Source organism: Rhinolophus sinicus, chromosome 14 (assembly GCF_057876585.1).
Source record: "Rhinolophus sinicus isolate RSI-liver-muscle chromosome 14, RSI-T2T, whole genome shotgun sequence".
Taxonomy (NCBI): Eukaryota; Metazoa; Chordata; class Mammalia; order Chiroptera; family Rhinolophidae; genus Rhinolophus; species Rhinolophus sinicus.
Window position 1 is genome coordinate 65,500 of NC_142514.1, and position 21,452 is coordinate 86,951.

Here is a 21,452-nt window from a genome sequence, read left to right on the forward strand (position 1 = left end):
GAATTGCAGGTGAGGGGAGACAGGTCTGTTCCCTCTTCCTCCCCATTCAGCAACAAACCAAATTCCTAGTGTGGCCGCCAGCCTCCAAGACAGGCCCCCAAATCCACCTCCTGCCACCCACACCCTTGTGCATTTCCTCCTTCAAAGACCAGGGCTGATCTGTGAAATGGTGGTGAGCGACTCCCAAAGCTGTCCTAAAAAGGCATTTGGGCTTCAGCCTTGCTCGAGCTGTCTCACAGGGGCTCAGATCACCTTGTGCAGGGAGCTGGGTGTTTACACACCCTTCCCACCCAGCTGGCAGCTGCTGGCAGCCAGTCCTCGGTTTGAAGAGGAGACTCAGGGAAGTGAGTGCTGCCTGACATCTGTGTGTGTGTGTGTGTTGGGGGGGGGGCAGAACGGTCAGCCAGGAACCCAGAACTGCAGAGCATTCTCCACAGCTGGAGTTAGGCAAGGCTGACCCCTGACCCCATGCCGTGGACTTAGGTCTGGAGTCTGGGCTAACCAAGTCTGCAGTGATCGGTGAATAGCTCCAGGTCCCCCCCCCTTGGCTCCTCCCCACCGGCTCCAGTCGTCTCCTTGCACCCCCAGGCCCTCACCTCACACCCCAGCCTCTAATCTCCCTCCCACCCTCTGCCCCACCCCCTCCCTGGCACCTCGCTCTGCCTTGGGGCCAAGCAGCCAATGGCTGGGAGGATGGCAGGTTGGATTCAGGGCTATGCGCCTAGGAGGGGCGTTCCCACAGGTGCTCCCACGTGGGGAGGGCCAGACTGCCCCCCCCACACACACACAGAGGAGTAGGAAGCGACCGACTGAGTGCCTTCAGCCCCAAGAGTTGGTGGCTTCGTCCCTACCCAGGGTGGGCCATGATTCAACAGTGGATGAGGGCCTTTACCAAGTGGGGGATGGCAGAGAGAATGGGTTCCCCCCCACCCCAGGGCAGGTGTTCAAATCCTTTGAAATGTTACAGTGACAGCAGCAGGTGTAGAAACTTTGACTTCAGTTTCCTAAGTCTCTACCTGAGCAAAGATTTTTATTATCAGAGAAGAAGTGGGTATAAAAGGAAAGAAAACACATCGCACCAAGGTTTGGCACACTGGCCTGACCCACCACCAACCACTGACCATCAGAGAACAGCAGCAGAGTTGTGCCAAATAGGCCTTGAGACCTTAGTCCCTGTGAAGCTAAATCCCACAGTCAGGGAGAAAACTGCAAGAAACCAGGTCTCCTGACAACCAGAGAAGCCAGAGAGAGTTTCATGGGAACTCATGGGAATAGATAACTGTGGTCCTTTAAGTGAACGGCAAAGGATATATACCGGGGCTGCCAAAAACTATATGCAAGTGGACACTTTGGTCAGTGTTGCTCAAGCAGTAGGTCGCCGTAATCAGAAGTGTCTGGACGCTGGTGGTAACCGCTCTGAGCACCTCTTGTAATCGCAGACGTCAAACGTGACTTGTATTCATCTTTTGTTATCGGTATATATTGAATATTACAACTTTAATACAGTTTTCCTTTCTTAAAATGTGTATACATGTTTTGGGCACCCTCTGTATATACAGAGAAAAGAAGAGAAGAGAAAAAGAGAAGAAGGAGAGAGAGAGAGCAAGCTCCTGGGTTGGACAGATTGTTTCCCAGGAGAGGATAGTGCTTTGGGAGGGACCTGGTGGGGCCCAAAGTCCAAACTTTTCTCTGATCACCAGCCTGGTCTCTCCTCAGTCAGAGGGGCAACAATGTCTAATTGCTTAGCCCAGAGTGGCTCCTAATCTAATCTAGTATCTAACATAATCTAACCCTTTTCTAAGACAAGTATCTCGGGAAGCCCCAGCAAACCTCAGGGCCGCCAACAGGAGCCATCTCCTGGCCTTGTCCTTGCCGCCCCAAAGTGTCCCCAAGCTGCAGGGCGCACCCTCACCCCCACTTGTGTCCGCTGGGGGCTGGGGCCCAGTGCGAGCGGGACGGGGAGGAGGGACAGAGGGGGGCTCAGACCAGCGGGGTTCGCGCGCCCCCTGCTGTCCGCCAGGCACAGCGCAGGACAGCGGTGCTCAGTTCAGCGCTGGCCAATCGGTTCCCTCCACGCGCCCGGGAATCTGAATGGCAGGCTTCTGGTTATTTGGTGCCACAACTTGGACATTCCAACTGGAATAGGGCCCACCATCCCTGTGTCTTGATCAGAAAATACAGAGATAACAAAAAGCAAAGTACAAAAGTCAATTGACTATGTTGGTGCCGTGGTCTGAAGGTTTGTGCTCCCCAAAATTATATGCTGGGACCCCAAAACCCAGTGTGAGGGTGTTAGGAGGTGGGGCCTCTAGGAGGGGAGTAGCTCGCGAGGGTGGAGTCCTCATCAATGGGATTTGTCTCTTTGTAGAAGTGACCCCAGCCCCTTCCTTCACTCCATGTGAGAGGAGAAACCAGAAGTGGGTCAACACAGAGCACCCTCGCCCTAACGGGACCTCAGAACTGTGAGAAGTAAATGTCTATTGTATACAAGCCACCTACAAAAAGATGCTTTGTTATAGCAGCCCAGATAGACTAAAAATATCAGCAATGATGTGTAGAAAAAATTATAATTTGAGATGAAAAAACATTTATAATAGCACTTCTAAAATTGAAGTCCTTAAGTATAAATCTAACAAAATATATACAAACACGTATTCAGAAAACATTGAAGCATGGTTGAAAGAAATAAAAATATAAGTAAACTCAGAGGTATTCCTTGTTCAGGATTAGCACACTCAATATTGTTAAGATGAAAAGTTCTTCTAACTTGATGTACAGATCCAGTGGAATCCCAATCAAATTCCCAGCAAATACATTGACAAACTGTTTCTAAACATTGAACACGGGGTGACCGGTTGGCTCGGTGGTTGGAGCGCAGTGCTCATAACACGACGGTGCCGGTTCAGTCCCCACATGGGCTAGTGAGCTGTGCCCCCCCACCCACAACTAGATTGAAGGACAACTACTTGACATGGGTCCTGGAGAAACACAGTGTTCCCCAATATTCCCCAATTTGAAAAACAAAGCAAAACACTGAATATACAATATAAGACTGAAGAAATAAGTTAAATAACTCACACATCAGATCCAAACACTTCACGTAAAGCTACAATAAGGAAGAGAGTGTGATATCTGTGAAGGAACAGATAGACCCGTGTAAATATGGTTGCGATTTGTCACAGGAACAAAAATAATTAAATAAAGTATGTTCCACAAATGGCAATGCAACAATTGGAAACCATAAGGAAAAAACTGACTGTAGACCCAAACTTTGCAACTTACACAAAAATTTGCTGAAAATAGTCCATAGACATAAAACTCAAATGCAAAATTACACAAATTATAGAAGACGACCCAGTTAAAAAGTAGGCAAAGGGCTTGAATAGACTTTCCTCCAAAGAAGATCCACAAATGTCACATGAAAAGATGCTGAGCATCACGAGCCACCAGGAAAATGCAAATCAAATCCACAGTGAGACACACTTCACACCCACTGGGACGGTTGCTATCAAAACCAGATGCTGATAAGCGCTGCAGAGGATGTGGAGAAACTGGAGCCACACAGCTGCTGCTGTGGACACGAGTTGGGCAGTTCATCAAAAAGCTAAACAGAGAGTTGACATACAACCCTGCCATTCCAGTCCTAGGAACAGGAGGGTTAAAAACAGGAGTTCAGGGGGCCGGCCCTGTGGCGCAGGTGGTTAGAGCGCCATGCTCCTCACTCCAAAGGCTGCCGGTTCGATTCCCCCATGGGCCGGTGGGCTCTCAACTACAAGGTTGCCAGTGCAATTCCTTGAGTACCCCAAGGAATGGTGGGCAGCGCCCCCTGCAACTAAGATTGAATATGGCACCTTGAGCTGAGCTGCAGCTAAGCTCCGGGATGGCTCAGTTGGTCGGAGCGTGTCCTCTCAACCACAAGGTTGCCGGTTCGAGTCCCGCAAGGGATGGTGGGCTGTGCCCCCTGCAACTAGAAACGGAAATGGACCTGGAGCTGAGCTGCACCCTCCACAACTAAGATTGAAAGGACAACTTGACTTGGAAAAAAGTCCTGGAAGTACACACTGTTCCCTAATAAAGTCCTGTTCCCCTCCCCCAATAAAATCTTTAAAAAAAACACAGGAGTTCAAAAAAAACACTTGTTCACGAATGTTCACAGCAGCTTTGTTCACAATCATGAAAAGGTGGCAACAACCCAAATGCCCATCAACAGATGCACAGATAAACCACACGTGCTGTGCACACAACCGGAAGCTATTCGGCCATAAAAGGAAGGGAGCACCGTGATCCTGTAACACGGACGAACCTGGAAAACATTATACTAAGAAAATTGTGCGGAACACACAAACATCAACATACTGTATGACTCCATTTATAGGAAATGTCCAGAACAGAAAGTGGATGAGTGGTCGCCAGCAGGCAGATTTCCTGTTGGAGCGACGAAAACATTTTGCAACTAGACAGAGATGGGCGCGCAATTTCACACCCACACTAAACGTCAATGATTGGACACTTAATTGTGAATTTCACCTCTTGAAAAACAAAGAAAAAAGAAACTGACCACGGCATTCCCTGACTTAGAGCCTAAATCCATTAGCCTGGCCTCCCAGGCCCTGCAGTCCAGCCACCGTCCAGGGCCTGGCCAGCCACATTTTGGACAAGTGTGCTCCAGCCACACTGTCCATTCAATTCCTCAACCCACCAGCCCAGGGCCCCTCTCTGACTCCTTCAGAGATGCCCAGCAACGTGCGACTCCCTGAGGGCCCGTTCCCACAGGTCTTGGGAACCTTGTTGCACTGTAAACCCAATCTGGGCACGAGGTTTCCGAGGGCCACGGCCTCCCAACAGGGGAATCGCATCTTCGGAGCAGGCGGTGTGCAGCCATCTTGTCAGGTGACCCCAGGGCAGCTGTAGGAGGTGGTGGTCCCATGTACTGACTCACCAATGACCACACAGCCGCTAAGTGTCTTCACACTCAGGGTGTGAGTCAAGTGACCCTAGCTGTGGGGTCATTTGTCTAGTCATGCAGGTGGCCCAGGTCCCACCTGATCCCACATGAGCTACACAGATGCTGTTAGAAATACACCAGCTCAGGGCTCCCTGGGGACAGTTCCAGGAAGTGGATTCACGCTAGTGTTTTCATTCTTGGTTAGAGCGGAGGATGCCGGCCCCCACTTTCGTGCACACCCTCCCAATACTAAAAAGGAAAGCCCGGGGCCAGGGGATGCCTATCTGGAGAGAAGGGGCTTTGCCTGTGGGGGCCTGGGGCTGCAATGCATCTTTCTGCCCAGGCCGCAGAGGACACTGGGAGCCCAGAAGATGTGCCTTCTGACTTAGCACCCAGAGGGATGAGCCTACATCTCATGGTACCTTCAAAACTCTAGCACCTGCAACCTCGAAACAGTCTCCTCTTAGCCCGCACCTGGCAGGTGGCTCAGGGTCTTGCAGCCAGGACTGGGGCACCAGTGGGTCCTGGCGGGTGACAGCAGTGCCTCAGGGCCAGCAGGAAGGTGCTGGCTGCTGGCAGAGGCAGGGACACTATTAAGGGCTAAACCATGTAACCCCCTCCCCAAATTCCCATCCCAGTCCTAACCCTGGAGCTGTTTCAGACCACCACCCCATAAACTAGTGACACAAAAAGAAGACAGTGACCTTCTGGGGGAGAAGCTTGGCTGCCAACACCCTAGTCAGGCATTAAACTAAACAGTCAATAATGGGACCATCAAAATCATGTGCTGCCTGGAAGATGCAACGAGGCCCGGGAGTCGCTTTTGGATACTCCTTCTAAAAATGTGTGTCCTGAATTACAAAGAAACAGCACACATGGCTACTTTGAGGGACATTCTACAGAACTGACTTGTAGTCTTCAAAAATGTTCAGGCTGTGAAAATCCAGGCTGAAGGAGTTACAGGTCATGTCACCTGAATGCAGCATGTGACATGGATGAGCTGACAGTTTAGGGCCCTGGGGAGAACTTATAAACTTTAATGGGGTCTGGAGATTAGAAGGGAGTGAAGCACCAGTACTGACCGCCCATCTGTGCCAGTCACTGGGTGCATGTGAATTCCACAGCTGAAGGGAACAATAAAAGCATTAGAGGGATGGGGCACCAGGTCAGTAACATTCTCAAATGGTTCACAGAAAAAAGGTCTCTATATTCTATTTGCAATTTCTCGTAGTTTTGCTATTGTTTCAAAACAAGTTATTTAAAAACTGAAATGGTCATGGTTCTAGGGAACACACAATGAGAGTGAATGTCTGCATGGGGTACAATTAAGTCCGTGAACTTGTTGCAATGATGTTGCTAACCTTTTTTTGATATCAGAGGGATTATTCTTTATCAATTTGTACCAACTGGACAGTTAACCAAGTTTACTATTTGGAAGTGCTGAAAAGGCTGCTTGAAAAAGTTAGACGACCGGAACTTTTTGCCAACAATTCATGGCTCTTGCATCACGACAATGCACCAGCTCACACAGCACTGTCTGTGAGGGAGTTTTTAGCCAGTAAACCAATGAACTGGTTGGGACACCCCCTCTACTCACCTGATCTGGCCCCCAAAGACTTCTTTCTTTATGCAAAGATAAAGGAAATATTGAAAGGAAGACATTTTGATGACATTCAGGACATCAAGGGTAATACGATGACAGCTCTGATGGCCATTCCAGAAAAAGAGCTCTAAAACTGCTTTGAAGGGTGGACTAGGCGCTGGCTTCCCAAGGGGAGTACTTCGACGGTGACTATAGTGATATTCAGCAATGAAGTATGTAGCACTTTTTCTTGGGTGAGTTATTGAACTTGCATGTCCGACTTCCTCATATTATCACTGCTGCTCGGACACGCAGTTTTGGCACTGAAGGTGGGAGGCGATGGATGCCAGGTCTGCAGAGTGGGGCCAAGGGGCAGGAATGGGGCTGAGAGGCCCCGTCCCAGACCGGCTGGGCACAGGTGGTCAGCTGGGACGCCCCCCCACCCCCAGGGAGCTCCATGTGCTACCACACATCCTGGGTTCTCAGCTGCCCCACTTCACACCATCCCATTAGCAACTTTCTCAATTGCCCTATTCCTGTCTCCCCCACTATCCTGTGAACCCTGAAGGCATGAACTTGACTTTGCTCCCTGGTGTCCCGATGTATCACACGAATTGCTCGGCTGTTGTATGTAGACTGGGCATGGCCAAGTCCACCACGAGGACAATTCCTGGTCCCCACAACGCAATTAGGCAGAGGGCAGAGGCACCCAGTGTGGAGCCTGTCCGGCCACAGGCTGTGACACATCAGCTAATGCACACTCACCTCGGGAAATGCTGGCCGGGAACTGACAGGCAGGGGGCGGGGTAGGTGCTAAGGGTTAAGTGAAGAACAGGAGGGCTCAGAACATTGAACTTTAATTGAATCCTTGTTTTGCAAACATAGTAAATGACAACCTGGGTGTGAAACCCCACCCTGCCTGGGCCACCCCAACCACACCACCTCTGGGGGGAAAAGTCTGGCCTTGTCACAGGACAAGTCATGGGGCAGCCGGCAGGGGAACAGGCTCCCGGCTCTGGAAAGGCCTTCACTGCCCAGGGGTGATTGTGCAACCGGCCACTGCCTGACGGGGACGGGCCCAGCTTTGGCTTCTGAGCTCAAAGACATTTCTCAAATGCTTCATCCAGTATCGGGAGCTGCCAACCAAACTGCAAACATGATGGGCCAAGCAGCCCCGCGCTTCTGAGCAGAGCCCCACCGCGCACTCTTCAGTCGGGTAAAGCTCTGTGACTTGTGCTGAATGCTCCCCTGGGGCACTGGCCTAGCTTCCGAGGGGCAGCTCAGTCCAGGCTGCCCCCTGACAGCTCAAGGAGCATCCTGGCCCCCCAGCAGGCATCGCTGGAGGCCTGGCTGTCGGGCCACTGCACCTGGAAAGCCAGCATGGCAGTGCACACAGGGGCCCCTCTGCCTGGCTCTGCCTTCCCGCAGGACCCGCCCCTGGCTCCCCTCCACCCACATGCAGGCCTGAGGCCTCCCTGCACCGGCTTCTTCACCCCAAAGGTGAGCCGATCAGGAGTTAGGACGGAAGCCCATGCTACCTCGCAGGACAGCCTCACCTGGCTGGAGGGCAGGGGCTGGCTCAGCTCCACGGGGGATACAGGGCCAGAGAAGGTGGACGCGCCCGGCACCAGCTCCGGGAAGCTGGAAAAGGACCATTTCAGGATAGGCCATGAGTCACGGGAGCACCGGTCACACCGTCTGCCCCGTGAGGACTGGGAGCCCTTCCAGGGACGGATGCTCTCGGGGACGGTGTCCTTGGGTGTGCAGGCCGCTCGAGGGGCCTGTGACATGTCAGGCACGTGGCTGGGTGGGACAGAGCGCGTCAGAGCAGGCTCACAGAGAAGGGCTGGCGAGCAGAAATGTGAGGGAGGAGAAGGTCACGCAGAAGGGACAGGCCTAGGGTGTGAAGGACAAAGAGGCCATTGGGACCAAATCAAGGGGAGCAACACAGACAGCAGAGAAGGTGACATGTGCAGCCACTAGGGACAACTGTCTGGCAGTGCCTTAAAAAGGCAATCACACATGGACCCGGTGACCCGGTCACTCTACTCCCACTCAGTGGGGCAGATGACACGGTAACACCCACAGCAGCCCCTGATCGGGAACTCCCAAATGTCCCACAGGGGATGGTCCACAAACCACAGTGCAGCCACACCAAGGGACATCTTCGACGATGACGAGAATGGATGGGGACAGATAGCAACAGGGCTGCCCTCACAGTCAGGCCCAGTGAAGCAGCCAGACCCAGAAACCAAAAGCTGTGTGAATTCACGTCTATGACATTCTAGAACATGCAGCTAAAGGAAGCAGGTGGTGGTCTTGGGGTGGTGGCCGTGGAGGTGGGACATGGCCGCCATGACTCACGGCCTTCAGGGCGCGTGTAAGTCGCACTCAGAAAGCTGTCACCTGCACCATGTAACCGTGTTGGTTTACTATGTGCCAATGACCCGCAACGAAGCGTGTTTGAAAAGGAATCAAGGCCATCAGGTCAGAACAAGAACGCGCTGTGGCTTCCGAGTCCGAGCTGAGACGGCCAGTGCAGAGGCCACGCCAGCCGGAGCGCCTATGGCAGCACTTGCTCCATCTCGGCTCCTGGCCATGGACACCCAGCTGCTCCAGCGAGCAGAGCCTGCGGCCTGGGGACTGCACCCCAACGTCCCCATGATCCCGCCCTCTCTGGGCACCTGGCCTTCAGCTGCCAGCTGAGGGAAACCCCGAGCCCGGGGACCTGGTCTTGGGGACCTGTCAGGCTCCCCTGTGTCTCCTCTGCTGTCTCCTGTACATTGTCCTGGCCCCACAGCCACAGTCCAGGCCATCCACGGTCCCCCCAAACCCCTTCCAAGCTGCGATTTGCAATATAAAACCAGGGTCTTTATGCTGCTCAGAAAAGAAACTGTCTGGAGAAAAGAAACTGCCAGAAAGAGGATGTTGGGGCCCAGGGCAGTCTCGGGGAGAGGAGCCATCCACTTCTGTCATGTCCGCGAGGAAACTGCCCCCTCTGCACCAGGCATGTCTGCACCTTGGCTCTGCCAGGCTTACCTCTGGGTGAACTCGGGAGCCTGCGTCAACAGGTAGCTGCCTGCCTGTCCTTCTGCCCGGCTAACACTGGTGCCTGGACCCTCATCCAGGTATGTGCTCTGGGGGCTGCCGCTGGCTGGGTCCGCAAATCCTGCACAGGAAGAAATGCCACACTTGATGTGGGGAGGAAGGGGCATGGCCCATGGGAAGCACAGCCGGGACCTGCCCCAGGCCTCGGCCTCCCTGAGGAAGGAAAGGCCGCAGCTGCCCATCTCAAAGGCCTCTTCCGGCTCCCAGAGACCAAAGCCAAGTCGAATTTTGCTTTGTCATTCCAGACCTCACACAGTCCCCACCAGGCTGCTGCCCCATGCGAGGATGGGACATGGGCAATCCACATCTGTGTGTGTTTTTCACCTTTCACCGTGTCAGCATGATTTCACTGAGGTACAAAGCATCGCTACCTTATCTTATCCTTTTTCTCTTCTTAAAATGTTTCACAGAATATCTCAGAATATCTTTCACTCCATCAGTTTTGGGTCAACAGACATTTAGGAGCAAAGTGACCTGAGAAGGAGGGTTCACTTCTGCCCTGAGTCTGCCTGGCGGTGAAACTGCCCTGAGTTCCTGACCTTAGACCCAAAACACAGGCAGCCGCCCAGGCTCACACTGTCCTCCCTTCAGTCGGACAGAGTGACCACCTGGCATGCTGGCCGGCGGCCCAGATCTGCTCACACCCGAGGACCTGCCTGACCATTTGGCAGCTGACTGCACCTGGTGTAAAGACCAGCTCCCCCAGTGGTAGGAAGTGTGTCAGCAACTGTCCCCACTCCAGCCTTGTTAGTAAATATAATAGACAAACATGAGTCTCTGACGGTTGGGAAAAAATGGACAGCAGGAAATGCAAGGCTGACGCGATGGATGGAAGGGCTGCGCCTAGGCCAAGTCCCCCGCCTTCCTCCTTCTGGCCCCTCAGCCTTCTCCACTCAAGGAACGGGACTCACAGTCCCAACAGTCCTGCCTTCGGGCAACAAAGCAAGTTTCTGAAAATTCTCATTATGACCTGCAGCGAAATGTAAGATATTGCAGCTATAAGAAGTGACGTGCGCTATGAAGAAAGGAAAATTCAGAGATGAGAAAAGAGAACTTGGAATTCTCTTAAAATATGTAACTGTCAAAACAAAATGTTGGAAGACAGAGTTTAAGAAATACCTTCAAAAACACATACAGTAAAAAAGAAAACGTAACAAACAAGGTGGGTATTCTGAGAGATTGGTGTAGGATTTCCAATATCCACATAACGTTCTAAAGAGAGAACTGAGGGAGGGACTAATCAGAAAAACTATCTAAGAATATTAGGAAAAAATGCTCAGAGCTTAAGGAGAACTTGTCTTGTTTTAAAAGCAAGGGCTTAACAGCAAAGTGACTAAGAAAGACTCACATCTGGGATTACTGCTGTGAAAGTTCAGAACACCAAGTCTTTAAAACACAGAGTTCCTTTTCCAGCTTTATCCATCCATCCGTGGAAGAAATATAAAACAAAAAAGTATCCAATGAACTAACAAAACAATTTCACAGACAATAGAACGGTGATCCCCAGGAGTGGGGTGAGGGTGGGCAAATACACAGAGACGGGAGGAAACAAACTTGGTGTTGCGACCACATGGGGTGCACAGAGTGGATTACGATGCCATACACCCGAAAATCATGCTGTTAACCAGTGTCACCTGCAACAGGTGCTCTACAAAGGAGGCAGCATTAAATGACACGTGGCTTAGCAACCACACTGGGTGCTGCAGACAGTGACACGATACCTTCAGATTTTTAAGGGAAAACGTGTTGTAAACTCTGACGTCTGTCCCTGAGAAATTGTTGGTCAAATGGGAGGCCAGACTACAGACAACGGGACAACATTTGTCGGAAAATTAACATTGCAGGCACACTTCACTGCAGAGACATTCTCTGTCGTAACAAAGGTATCAGGAAAGAGAACAAGACCTGTAATTCAAGAAACACGGGAGCAAACCCAGGGAGGCAATTGCAGTTGCGTGGGGACGATGGCCTTGAGCCGGCCTAGGGACACATCACCTGGATGGGACAGAAAATCCCAGCGAGTCTTTAGATGGAACACTTGCAATATTGGGAGAAAAATGTGGAAAAGCAGGCAATGCAAGGAAAAAACAAAGGCAAGTACACACTCCCAGGAACAGATACACAACCACAGAGACTCAGAACTGTGGGTGACAGCTGAGTTCACAATGAGCATCTTCCTCACAAGATGGGGTGCTACAGATGCTACTGCATGGCTGGGTAAGAAACATGTGTCTCCATGTGTGTTATTTAAAGGCATTTAGAGTGTGCAATGACAACTAGATCAGAAACTACATGGTTACATGAAATGGGGGGTCTAATGGCAGCTGTTTCATTTTAACTCTTTCCTCACTGCCCGATCTTTTGTCATGGGCATGTTTTATTTTGACAATTAAAAAATGAGAAGTATTATCTGGGATGTTTGTGGGAAGAACCTCTGTTCCAGGTACATCGGCTCTGGGTCTAGTCAAACCCACACAGTTCCCGTGGAACGTCCTGGCCCTTCCCTCACTTCTGTGCCCCCAGGGACCTGAGCAGGTACAGCCTCTGCGCAGAAACCCATGGTTTGTCTGGGGAGGACCCACCTGTAGGGCTGGGCTCGATGCGGGTGGCGATGGACTCAGCCATGTCAGTGTCTGCAGAACGCGTCATGAAGTCCAGCCCATGACTGTGGACCAGCTGCCCAGTCTGAAGGGAACCTTCCCTGGAGGATGCCAGTGCAAGGGACAGCAGCCATGATTTGGGGTCCAGCATGTCGTTGCTGCCAGCAGTCAGAGGACAGACGGTGGGGACAGTGGCAGGATCGTGGCCGGGCCCCTCCGGGTACAGGTCACCGCTCTGCAAAGAACTGGGGACACAGCCAACACTGTCCCTTGGTGGGCAGAGGCCCCCTTGGGCCAGGCACTGGAACCCAGCACACCCTGATCTTGCTGCCTTCACTGGTCTCCCTGTGGCTGCACAGGTTCTAGAGACACTTGAAAAACACAATGACTGGAAACCTGAGCCTAACAGCTCTGTGAAAGAATGATGGCTCATCTTAAAGGAATATGAGGCCTTATTTGATAAAGAACGAACATTCCACAAATGCTCATTGCATCTCAGATGGTTCCCCTGGGCCTTCATTAACACCCACCACCAACCCCAGTCATATCTGTGACAACCTGCACGGTGGTCCTACAACTATCCTTATTTCACAGGTGAGAAGGGGGAGGCACCGAGAGGTTACAGGCGGCTGCCTAAAGACACATTCCTGGGTGGTGCTGGTGTGGATGCTATGCCAGGCCCCGCTATTGTTACTGAAGATGCTGATGTCACACCATAAATGAAAGAGGTATGCCCAGCTTGACAGTTACACAAGATGTGCCTGACCCTGTGCTCGAACCAGCACTCGCCTTGTCCTCTCTCCCTCATCGCAGGAAATGCACAGGGACTGCCACACAGCAGGAACTCAAGAGATGCAGCTGCTATCAACCCAACAAAACAAACCACACAAAACACAAGAAAGCAGAGCTGGCCTTTAGAAGGTAAGCCTGCATGTTTGTCTTCCTACGTCTGTTTTCTCCCTTCTCCACAATACACACGAAGTCAGGCTGTGGCTCCCCAACCTCTATGGTCACAGCTATCTCTGCTCTCACCACCACTGCCCCGGTTGCCAGGTTGGCGCCAGCATTCCCACGCCCACTCCACCCAGGCCTGGTCTCCTACTGAGGATGGGGGAGCTGAGCAGGAATATGGTCCTCCAGCCGTAGGGATGGCAGTACCTGGGAGCCAGTGGGTTTGGCACAGTTTCGTCTCCAGGAAAGTCCGAGGCCAGGGCCAAAGGCCCCCACAGCCCTTGGGTGGTCTCCAGGGACTGTGCAGGCCCCCTGTCCTCACCTCCTGTGGAAAGCAGATCTCATGGGAGGGGAGGCTGTGACGCTCAAGCTCCAGCCTCCTTCCCAGCACGTTGAGTAGCCCAGCTGTTTGGAAAAGGGTGTCACCACTGAGACATCCCAACATTGTTTGTCCCTTGATCGCTCTCTGGTCTGAACCACAATCCATAGTTACAACGCGCCTGGCTCACTTCCCAAATCTACTGACTTCTGGCCCCCCCGCTACGCAGTAACGTCTAAACGCAAACGGGGCGGCAGCCCACATGACCCTCAGCTTCAGCGTTCTCGCTCCTTACACGGTGAAGCCCTGGACGTGCAGATTGGGGCGTGGGGCTGTCCCTATAACCAGAGACTGACCTAGGCCTGACCCAAGGCACAGGGTGCAGTGACAGTGGCGTCAGAAATCAGGCCCCAACCTGAAGGACGCTGGGGCCCTCGGGCCACTCACCAGACCACTGAAGCCTATCCACACACCCAGGGCCACGGTGGCGGCGTGAGGGCTGCGGGGCTTCCGGGCCCCTCGCACTAGGGTCCTCGGCAGAGGGGGCGGCCCCTGGCGCTGCGCGCTGCAGACCCGCCCTTTGGCGCCGCCGGTAATTGGCAAACCAGTTGTACACCTGCTCTGCGGTTAAGCTGGTCTCGGAGGCCAGGTTCTCCTGCCGAAAACAACACAGCCTCGGGCCTGCTTCCATTCAGAGGCCATCCGGCGGCGCTGTTACCAGGATCGCGGGCCCCTCGGAGCGCACAGAGCCGTCGAGCAGGCCGGGGGCCACCGAGCAGGCCGGGCGCGGGCCGGAGGCGCGGACAGGCCGGCTGCGCCGCCCAACATGTGCTCGGGCCCAGCCTCCTCCTGCCTCGCGCCGCGGGCCCACCGACGGCCACGCAGAGCCGGGAGGGCTAGGGCACGGCCTGTGGAGCGCGGCCTCCCGCGGCGGGCACCAAGCCACTGCCCACTGGAGCGCACCTCGGCCTCACTCCAGCGCCCTTTCCTTCCTCAGGAGCCAACACCTGGCTCAGCCGCCCAAATGGGCAGGGAGATCTCTGGGAGAGCCATGCCGATTGGACCGGGAGAGACGTGGGCGGGGAAGTCACTGGGAGAACTCTGCCAATTGGGTGGGAGAAGCGGGCGCCCGCGGGGAGAGCCCTGCTAATTGGATAGGGAACAAGGAGTAGTAGAGCCCTTGTTTGCACAGTCCCATTGATTGGACAAAACCAGTAGTGGGTGGAGCGACCACGTGGGAAAGGTTTGCTGACTGGATGGGGAAGAGAAGTAGGTGGAGCAAACGGCCGAGCCTTGCCTACTGGACTGGGAAGAGAAATGGGCAGAGGGAGCAGGCCCAGGCTGCTGAGCCGCAGGAAACTCCTTCCTGCCCCGTAGCCTGTTCCCTGCGAGCTTCCCCGTCCATGCCTCCGGCTTCCTGCCTCTGTAAGTACTGGGCTCCACGGGCATTTGCCTCCTCCACCTCGGAAGCTCCATGAAGCAGAGACTCGACACTCCTCACCCTGGTACCCCCGGGGCCTAGCCGCAGCAGGTGCTCAGGGAGCATCTGTTGAAGCCACACGTGACTGGGTATATTAGTACCTCAGGTAAAAAAAACTAAACCTTCCACGTGTGAATGCTGGACCTGTCAGGGTCTGCCAGCCAAGTAGCTCCTGTCCCCAGGAGAGTTCAAGGAGAGCCAGAGACCACCAGTGCCCTGGCAGACGGGCCACTCAGGAGTTAAAGCGGGGGGTGTCCCCTAAGGATGGGCTCGGCTAAGGGGAGGGTTGCCTGGCCTAACTCTCGTCAGCTCTTACCCGCTCATCCTTGCTGGGGTTGGCGCTCACACCCGAGGCGAAGTCATGCAACTTCTGGCGGACCTCTCTGGGGAAGTTCCGGCTCTTGAGGCCCTCTGGGCAGAGGGAGGAGGGCGGTGGGTTCCTGGATGAGGGCAGTGAGGAGGTGGTTACAGACATCCCTTCTCCTGAATTCTGCCTAACACTAGGCACCCCTGCACTTCCTCTCATCTCACTGGCCACTCCTGTGCTGCAAAGTTCTAAGGGTCTGGGGGTGGGGGGCACAGGGACTTGGCAGCCTGACCCACGCTGTATTCCACAGGCTCTCAGGGCCTCACCAGAGCTTCCAGTACCACTCCGTGAGATGCCAAAGGTGACAAATGGCCAATGACGGTTGAAACTGGACCATGAGGATATTGAGGGTGAATATGTTGTGAATATTTTAATTTATGCAAAAGAAAGCAGCACCTGTACTGTTATAAACAAATAGCACCTGTCCATACAAGACTCCATAAGAAAGCAGCACCTGTACTGTTACAAACAAATAGCACCTGTCCATACAAGACTCCATATCCAAAAGCCAACTGAACAAATCTCCGTGGACATCAAAAATGTATCCCACGGGCCGGCCCGGTGACTCAGGCAGTTGGAGCTCCGTGCTCCTAACTCCGAAGGCTGCCGGTTCGATTCCCACATGGGCCAGTGGGCTCTCAACCACAAGGCTGCCGGTTCAACTCCTCCGAATCCCGCAAGGGATGGTGGACTCGGCCCCCTGCAACTAAGATTGAACACAGTACCTTGAGCTGAGCTGCCTCCCGGATGGCTCAGTTGGTTGGAGCGCATTCTCTCAACCACAAGGTTGCCGGTTCGACTCCCGCAAGGGATGGTGGGCTGTGCCCCCTGCAACTAGCAACGGCAACTGGACCTGGAGCTGAGCTCCAGGTACCCTCCACAACTAAGACTGAAAAGGACAACAACTTGAATCAGAACAGCACCCTCCACAACTAAGATTGAAAGGACAACAACTTGACTTGGAAAAAAAGTCCTGGAAGTACACACTGTTCCCCAATAAAGTCCTGTTCCCCTTCCCCAATAAAATCTTTTTAAAAAATGCATCCCACACATCCCCAATCCCAGTGGAACTCGAGCCCCAACTGTCCAACTCTGTCCCCAGCCCCGTCCTGTGCATCTCGGTTAGAAACTACCATATCCCAGCCAATCAGGCCAAGCACACTGGTTCCAGCTTCATTCTTTCTTTTCCTCCAATACATCCAACCTGTCAGCAGGTCCTCCAGAATCGGTCTTAACACAACCCTTTCTTCACCTCTCCTCCAGTCTACATTCCTGCACTGATCATGTGCTGGAACTCCAATGTCACCCTCCCGATGGCCCCAAGGACCGCCATCCCCTTGCTCAGTCCTCTCCTCCAAGGACTGGACAGGCATGCACTGCAGCCTCTCCCCACAGTAAAGAACCAATGCATCACATCCTCTTCAGAATGCATTCTCTGTCTAGCATTCCTCATGCTGGATTAGAGAATGCACTTTGTTTCCTGGACTACTGTGTGTCGTCCACACCCCATTGTCAGCTCCTGGAGAGCAGGGCCCAGTCTTTCTCCCAAGCACAAGGGGCCTCTTCACAAACACTGTATGCTGGTCACCAAATCACTGACTTGACTGAATGGCACTATTGACAGGTGATCGGCGCTTCTATGGAGGGACGGGACTGCATCCCTGGAGACCCCAAGGCTGACTAACTGCCAGCTTTGAGGACATATCTCACTCGACTTGGTGGGCACCATGAAAAAATTCTGTCTGGTCCAAAATGGATCCATGTGTTCTCCTTCCAGGAACCAGGCCATCAACGGAAAACTGCTGGCACTTGGGCTGTCAGGAGCTCAGACTGAGATCTGCTCCTCCTGACCAGTGGGGAACACCCAAGATCAAGAAGAAAGGCTGTCCGGTCTCAGTGTCCTGGCTGGAATCCTGGTTTTGCACCTCTCTCATGTGTAACCTTTGGCACGTCACTAACTTCTGTGCCTTTGCGAGCTGACAACAGTAATAATAATCGTAGTTGTAACGTTTACTCAGAACCGATAATGGTCATGGTGATAGTTAACATTGATGTAGTGTCTACTGGGTGCCAGGCAACCTTCTAAGCGCCACACATCTCATCAATGCCTGTAGCACTGTCACCTTTGACCCTCTTTAAAAGATCCCGTAGCCCTGCGGGGCGGTGCTGGGATTCACTGCAGCACCTGCAGAGCCTGACTGGCAGTTAGAGGACCTGAGGCACGTGCTGGGCATCTCCCACCAGCACAGACAAAGGTGAGGCCAGGGTGCTGGGACCCTCCCTGCTGGGCAGTGGCTCCCCTGCAGCTACAATTCTGCCTGGGTGCTGGGAACAGCGGCCTCTGCCGACAGGTCGGCAGGTGGTGAGTGAGCTGTGTCCAGCCCACTGCCTGACCAGGTGCCTCATCTGATTTTTCCTGCCCCCATTTCATTCCAGCCCATCTGTGGGCTGCGTGGCATGCCACTCGGGAGTCCCTGGACACAAGCACAAAGGCCACCGGGTACCTCTTCCTACAGCGGAACTTCTGCACGGGGGTCAGCGTGTCCACGCCCAGCCTCCTCTTGACCAGACCATAGTGGATGTCGTTCCACAGCTGCACCAGCTCCTGGCTGCCTCCTGGCACCCGGCAACCCTGCCAAGAAGAGCCTGCTGAGACCCGGCCAGCGTCACCCACCCTGGAGCAAGGGCACTCCACCCACCCAACCCTGGGAGGAGCTGCTCATTGGTGTGCTAAGTAGTGAGCACGTGGGACAGGGGGCCTGTGCTCCAATCCTCACCAGGCTCAGTGGCCAAGCCAGTGGTGTGTCCCTGGTGACCCAGCTGGCCAACCATTCATGTCAGCACACAAGCTGAGCTTGGCCCTCCGTCACTCCTTACAGGTGAGGAGCATGAGGCAAAGGGGAGGCAGGTGACAGCCCCACACCAGGCAGAGCCATGGGCCACACTGTCTGATCGGAGCTTGAGCACATCTCCTGCGAAAACCCTCTGTCCCACCCGGCAGGGCTGGCCTCTCCACTGCTCAGCGCGTGCCCTCCAAGCCAAATGAGAGGAAGGGGTCCTGGTCTGTGCCCACCAACAGCTCACTGATTCTGTGACTTGTGCACAGGCCAGACTTGGATGATGGCCAAGGACGCCTGGTGTTCACCTCCACAGGCACTGCAGTGTGTGCTTCTCACCTTTAACTGACTCCAGTGCCCTCAGGCCCATCCTGGCGAGGGAGGTGCTCACAGCCATTCAGCTTTCCCACCATAGCATCAGTAAAAGCCCCTCTTTCTGGGTGGTGACTTGTTGTCTCGGGCCAGGATGTAGCCACCAGCCTCAGGTACAACCATCAGGGAACCCACACGGGAACCTCCCTGCCTACAGGATGTGGCCCTGGGTGGGAAATGCCTTTGGGGTGGTGGCCTCATTGTGTCTCTCAGGTCTTAGTTACACAGCAGCTCGTCAGACACATTTCTGGACCATCAGACTGAGTTTATAATGCGTCTCCTGGGAGCTTCCTTCACTGGTGTCATTCACACATTTCATCGCTATGCCTTCACGGCAGATGTTACAACTCTGCGTTCCTTGTTCGTTCACTTCTTCCATATACTTGGACAGATTTCAAAAACCAAGCTCCTCTATGTCCCAGTTGTTATGCTGGGTGTCGTGGCTCCTGTAATGAGCAAAATGGGGCGGCTCCTCCCTCATGGGGCCTGCAGTATGGGGGTGGGGGGGACAGGCAGATGACGCACAGACCCACAAATTGATAGGCGTCTCATTGTGAAGAGGAAGGGTTTCAGAGAGGAAGGGCCACGGGCCACACTGGAGGATAAAGGGGCAGTATCTAGACGCAGTGACACTTAGAACAGAAAGGGAGAAAGGCAACAGACTCTTACAGAGGAAATGGCATCTGCAAAGGTCCTGAGACAAAGAAATGTCTCGGGAATTCTAGGAAAAGCAAGGAAGCCAGCGTGACCACCGTGGAGGAAGCTGGGGGAGAGCCTGGAAAGGAGACTGGAGAGCAGGCAGGCACGGACTACAGGCTCTGGGGCCAGTGTCCCATGGAAACACCAGAGGTTTACAGCTTTCTCTGGCTGCCACGAGCAGATGGAGCGGCAGGAGCATACCCTTGGTTTGGATGGGAGGGAGTGAAAATAGAAAGGACTAGAAAGAATTGAGTATCTTGAAGGGAAACTCTGCATGAATTATGCCTGGGCTGTAACATGGGGTGAAATGGAAAAACGGGCCCCCAAACCCCTTAATTAAAACCCTTTGAGCTGCATGTATTTTAGAACTCAGAATTTCTCAGATTTCAGGAAGTAACACAGGCACATACTATATAATATGTACCACCAAGCAGTCGGGCAGCCAGCATCCTGCAACCAAACATGCCAGGATTTACATAGCAAAATGCAACACTGTCACCTTAAGTAGATAAATAAAGGCCATGAATAGCTTCACATCAATGCGGGTCCGGTTTTGATGCAGAATGAGCTGAGGGTCCAAGTCCCACCAGATGAGTAACAAAGATACTTTGGTTTCAGCGGTCTTGACTGCAGACCTGCGGCTAAGGGGCCGAGATCCTGGGTCTGCGTGACTTGGTCTGCCTGACTGGCATGCCAGCGCTCCAGCCAGGACCAGCTCCCAGTGAGGGGTTGAGAAATGGGTAGTTCTTTCTTGGGTTACCAAGGGGTTTCGAACTGAGAGAAGCGAGAGCAGCCCATCCTGGCTGGTCACAGCGCCCCCCCGCGGCCAGTCCTACCTCCAGCAGCCGGCGGGCGGCCTGGTGCTGCTCCTGCTGGGCCAGCTCGCGGGCGCACTCCAGGACCACATGCGCGTTGCCCAGGAGATGCAGGCGGAGCTGGCTGTCCAGCACGGCGGTGACGAAGGGCTGCACCTGAGCGGGGTCATCCTGGAGGTCCCGGCACACCCTACCTGCCAAAGTCACTAGCTCCTCCAAGGGCGGGCCGGCGGCTCCACCCCCCCTCAGCAGGTTCAGGAAGCTCTGCATCGTGCGACGGTTGCACCCCTCTGCAAACAAGATGACGGTCACCGACAACAGTCAGCACTGACCAGGCAGATTACACAGCAATCGTCAGACCAGCTGTGTGAAGGCCCTCCTGCCGCTTGTAATGTGGCAATAACGAGAGCTCACCCGAGAAAAGGCAGAGGGCATCAGAGGCCCACTGGTGTTTCCTTTCAGTACCCCCAAAACATCGTCAGTCCAGGGCTGCTGAGATGCATGCTGTCACTGCGACAGCACTCACCTCTGAGCCTTTCCTGCGCTGCCCCACCCTGCTCCTCTAGTACCCCCTCCCCTCTGTTTCCACCATGTTCTTATTCAGGAGTCGTTATGTCGTTCACTACTTCTCTGGGCTCAGTGAGAGCGGGGACCATGTTTGTTGGGGTCATCAGATTTCCCCAGCATCTGCCAGATGGATGCCAGCAAGTAGGCATCTCTGTGAGAGGTTAGGAAGTGGCACGGGCCAGGCGCTGGGCAGACACCCTTTACATTCCTGCAAACAGGAGCCATGGGGCCTGCAGGAGCCGGACTAGCTACCGTCTGTCTGGTTTTAACTATTTTGATTTTGAAACAAAAAATTATAATTTTTTGTTTCAAAATCAAAAGCACGTAGATTTAAAGCTTGCCGTAATCACACAAATTTTAAAAAGAATTTAAGACACACTGTACAACGGGATGAACTTTGCTGCGGATCCCGGGGCCCCTTCTCGGGCTGCCTCGCTTTCACAACTGCTCCAGTGGTGGTACTCAGTCCCTCCGTTTGTCCGCTAAGGACAACAGGCCGAGAGCTGACATAACTTACACGGGTCCCAGAGTGGGGACGTCAGCAGGCTAGCTTCAGTGTCCAAGCAAAGAGCACTGACCATTACACCCCAAAAGCCCACTCTGCCTGCACCCCCAACAAAAGCAATAGCGACTCGGACTCCAAGGCTTTGCGGCCTTTCCTTTTTTATGCAAATCTGTGCATGTGTGTGTGTGTGTGTGTGCGCTAGCTTTTAAAGCACAGAGAGACCGCTGGAAGGCCCGCCGGAACCGCGGCTAGAACCGCGGCTGGGCCCACGTGCGCGTCCCTGCCCAGCATCCCAGGAAAGCGGG

The 21,452-nt window shown here is 53.7% G+C and overlaps 1 protein-coding gene across 1 annotated transcript; it reads right to left on the reverse strand.

Annotated features, from left to right (window-relative positions):
* Nucleotides 1-7,807: 7,807 nt before the first annotated feature.
* ANHX (anomalous homeobox) lies at nt 7,808-20,345 on the reverse strand. Its single transcript, XM_088790029.1, has 9 exons — nt 20,097-20,345; nt 17,857-17,984; nt 15,302-15,425; nt 13,953-14,160; nt 13,394-13,511; nt 12,214-12,480; nt 9,567-9,677; nt 8,084-8,168; nt 7,808-7,894 (listed from the first exon to the last, which is right to left on the reverse strand). The coding sequence occupies exons 1-9, from the start codon at nt 20,343-20,345 to the stop codon at nt 7,808-7,810; spliced, it is 1,377 nt and encodes a 458-aa protein (XP_088646155.1).
* Between the last annotated feature and the right edge of the window lie 1,107 nt (nt 20,346-21,452).

Coding starts and splice junctions, on each gene's coding strand:
- ANHX (XM_088790029.1), bottom strand. CDS start 20,345: ATGCAGAGCTTCCTGAACCTGCTGAGGGGGGGTGGAGCCGCCGGCCCG. Junction 9,678..12,213: donor GAGCCCAGCCCTACAGGTGG/GTCCTCCCCAGA, acceptor GGACCCAGCCAG/CGGCAGCCCCCAGAGCACAT. Junction 7,895..8,083: donor AGCCCCTGCCCTCCAGCCAG/GTGAGGCTGTCC, acceptor CTGGCTTTCCAG/GTGCAGTGGCCCGACAGCCA.